General features: G+C 43.9%; 1 protein-coding gene across 1 annotated transcript in view; it reads left to right on the forward strand.

Annotated features, from left to right (window-relative positions):
- SETX (senataxin) overlaps positions 1 to 3,361 on the forward strand; it is a 99,367-nt gene that overhangs the window by 6,783 nt on the left and 89,223 nt on the right. Inside the window, exon 5 of the mRNA XM_012001583.1 lies at positions 1,072 to 1,255. Coding sequence (XP_011856973.1) covers positions 1,079 to 1,255 — 177 coding nt within the window. The 5' untranslated portion in view covers positions 1,072 to 1,078. The remainder of the gene's footprint in view (positions 1 to 1,071; positions 1,256 to 3,361) is intronic.

Here is a 3,361-nt window from a genome sequence, read left to right on the forward strand (position 1 = left end):
GACTACAGGCGCCCGCCACCACGCCCGGCTAGTTTTTTGTATTTTTAGTAGAGACGGGGTTTCACCATGTTAGCCAGGATAGTCTCGATCTCCTGACCTCGTGATCCACCCGCCTCGACCTCCCGAAGTGCTGGGATTACAGGCTTGAGCCACCGCGCCCTGCGACAGAATTTCATTCTGTCACCCAGGCTGGAGTGCAGTGGCGCAGTCTTGGCTCACTGCAACCTCTGCCTCCCAGGTTCAAGCGATACTCCTGCCTCAGCCTCCCGAGTAGCGGAATTGCAGATGCGCACCAACAGCTAATTTTTGTATTTTTTTTAGTAGCGATAGGGTTTCACCATGTTGGCCAGGCTGGTCTCGCACTGCTGACCTCAAGCAAGCCCACCTCGGCCTTCCAAAGTGCTGGGATTGCAGGTGTGAGCCACCGCCTTACTTAGGTGTTTTAACCTCCTTCTAACCTTCTTTCTCCCTGAATGGAGAGTTTTTAAACATTTTTAAAAACTGCCCTCCTGTGAATTTTAATACTACCAATATATTGTGTCTTTCTTTATGTACTGTCTGTTTATGTGAGCTTTATATCTGAAAGAGGAGGACTTTTTCACGTCCCACTAACTAGTTTTACATCTCTCTGAGGGTGACATCACTCCTGGTGAGGATGCATGAGCTAGGTCCTTTCAGTTTATGAAATGAACTTAAGTTCATACTTGGTAACTTTTTTCCCCACTCCAAAATCTGTACTTTGAAAATGTTGGTAAGTCTTGGTCTCTGTATATTTTCTATCAGTACTGTGTAGTTTTGAGCCTTCTCTGTAGCACAACTTTATGTTGCCTTATGATACTTACTCCTTTTATAATGCTTTCATTTTTCTGAATTTTTCATATGTCAACAATGGAAGGGTTTTTTTTTTAGTTTAGTGAGTTCAGTGATTGATAAGCCAGCCAGCAGAAGATTTGGGCTTTAGTGACACATTTTAAATTGAAACCAGGGTCACAAGTTGGAAGTGTACCTGTTCTTGACACACAGACGGTCTGAAGTTGGTTTTCTTCTTGATGTCGTCTTTTCTGGCTGTAGGTACAGAATGAGCACATGTTGTTGGTGTACTCCAGGTGGTGGTTCCACCGTTGACTTCCTAAAGCGCTATGCTTCCAACACTCCATCCAGTGAATTTCAAACAGCTGACGAAGATCTCTGCTACTGCTTAGAGTGTGTGGCAGAATACCACAAAGCAAGAGATGAATTGCCATTCTTGCATGAGGTAATTTATATCAGATGGGCAATATTTTTCAGAGCGTGACAGCTAGGAAGAGAATAAGTTTGAACTCTGTTGGATATTCAGAGAAATGATGATATGATTGCAACTTTGTAGGGGTTTTTTTGTTTGTTTTTATTGTTAGAGATGGAGTCTCACTCTGTCACTCAGACTGGAGTGCAGTGGAGCGATTATACATATATGATTTTACACATTTGAGTATATTCTTAGGACAAATTCCTGAAAGTGAAAGTGCTGCTTATGATTTTCCATGGGCCACATGGGTTTTCATAGTTTGTTTTGCTAAGTTTTGGAGACAAGGTCTTTGCTCTGTTGCCGAGGCTGGAAGTGCGGTGGTGAGATCACGGTTCACTGCAGCCTCAGCCTTCTTGACTCAAGCCATCCTCCCATCTCATCCTCCTGAGTAGTTGGGACTGCAGGCATGTGCCACCATGCTCTGCTAATTTTAAAAATTTTTTTGTGGAAATGAGGTCTTACTATTTTGCCCAGGCTGGTCCTGAACTCCTGAGCTCAAGTGATCCTCCCGCCTTGGCCCCCTAGTGTTGGAATTACAGGCATGAGCCACCATTCCTGGCTGACTTTGAAGGCTAATATAAGTCAAGTACCTAACTCTTTGCCTGGTACATAGTAGGTGCTGAGTAAATGTTTATCACTGATGGAATTGAAACCTGGATCAGAATTTTATGATCTGTCACTTTTAGTCACATTGGTATAAAATAATTTAATGAAATAGAGTCATTGGGAGGGGATTTGTTTCATAATTTTTTGGTCAGTGCTATAATACATGCATGTATCTGAATGGCCTGCGTTTTTGTTAATGGTTTTTCCTTTTTTTTTCTTTTTGAGACAGAGTCTCACTCTGTTGCCCAGGCTGGAGTGCAGTTGTGCGATCTTGGCTCACTTCATCCTCTGCCTCCCGGGTGGGTTCAAGTGATTCTCCTGCCTCTGCCTCCCGAGTAGCTGGGACTACAGGCACGTGCCACCACACCCGGCTAATTTTTTATTTTTAGTAGAGATGGGGTTTTACCATGTTGACCCAAACTCCTGACCTCAGGTGATCTGCCCACCTCGGCTTCCCAGAGTGCTGGGATTACAGCTGTGAGCCACTGCGCCCGGCCAGGGTTTTTTTTTTTTTTTAATTGGTAATAATAACTTCTTTTTTTTTTCTTTTTTTAATGGGCAAATGGCATAAACCTCTAAGGGCAAGCATATTTTCCAGTCATAATAACCAAAGTGAAAGATACAATTCTAAATATTTGGCTTTGAATATTTGGTTTATTTATTTGATGAAAAACAGAACGTAGATCATAGAGATATGTGCAGTATATAGAGAGCATGATTACTAATGGATTGGTGTTGAGAAACGTGCATTTTGTAAGGTTTTCTAATTATGAAGCTATCCAGCGTCTTTATACTACAAGCTGTGCTAAGGTAGTTAGCTGTGGCTAGAACGTAGAAGGGAAGACGTAGAAGGGCCTCGGTTTTGCGTTTAACAACTTCTCTCTCTCTTTTTTTTTTTTTTTTGAATATAGTTGATAGGGATGCTGAGATATTTATAGAAAAATTCTACAGGAGAAGTGTTTAAGGCCTGGCGCTGTGGCTTATTCCTGTAATCCCAGCACTTTGGGAGGCCGAGGCAGGCAGATCATGAGGTCAGCAATTCAAGACCAGCCTGGCCAACATGGTGAAACTCCGTCTCTACTAAAAATACAAAAATTAGCCAGGTGCAGTGACGGGCGCCTATAATCCCAGCTACTCAGGAGGCTGAAGTAGGAGAATCGCTTGAACCCGGGAGGCCAAGGTTGAGGTCAGCTGAAACCGCATCATTGCACTCCAGCCTGGGCGACAGGGCAAGACTCTGTTTCAAAAAAAAAATTTGTTCAAACATCCCATACTACTTTTTTTTTTTCTTTTTATGGGGCGGAGTCTCGCTCTGTCGCCCAGGCTGGAGTGCAGTGGCGCGATCTCGGCTCACTGCAAGCTCCGCCTCCTGGGTTCCCGCCATTCTCCTGCCTCAGCCTCCCGAGTAGCTGGGACTACAGGCGCCGCCACCACGCCCGGCTAATTTTTTTTTGTATTTTTAGTAGAGAC

This window comes from Mandrillus leucophaeus, unplaced genomic scaffold (assembly GCF_000951045.1).
Source record: "Mandrillus leucophaeus isolate KB7577 unplaced genomic scaffold, Mleu.le_1.0 Scaffold665, whole genome shotgun sequence".
In the NCBI taxonomy this organism is placed as follows: domain Eukaryota; kingdom Metazoa; phylum Chordata; class Mammalia; order Primates; family Cercopithecidae; genus Mandrillus; species Mandrillus leucophaeus.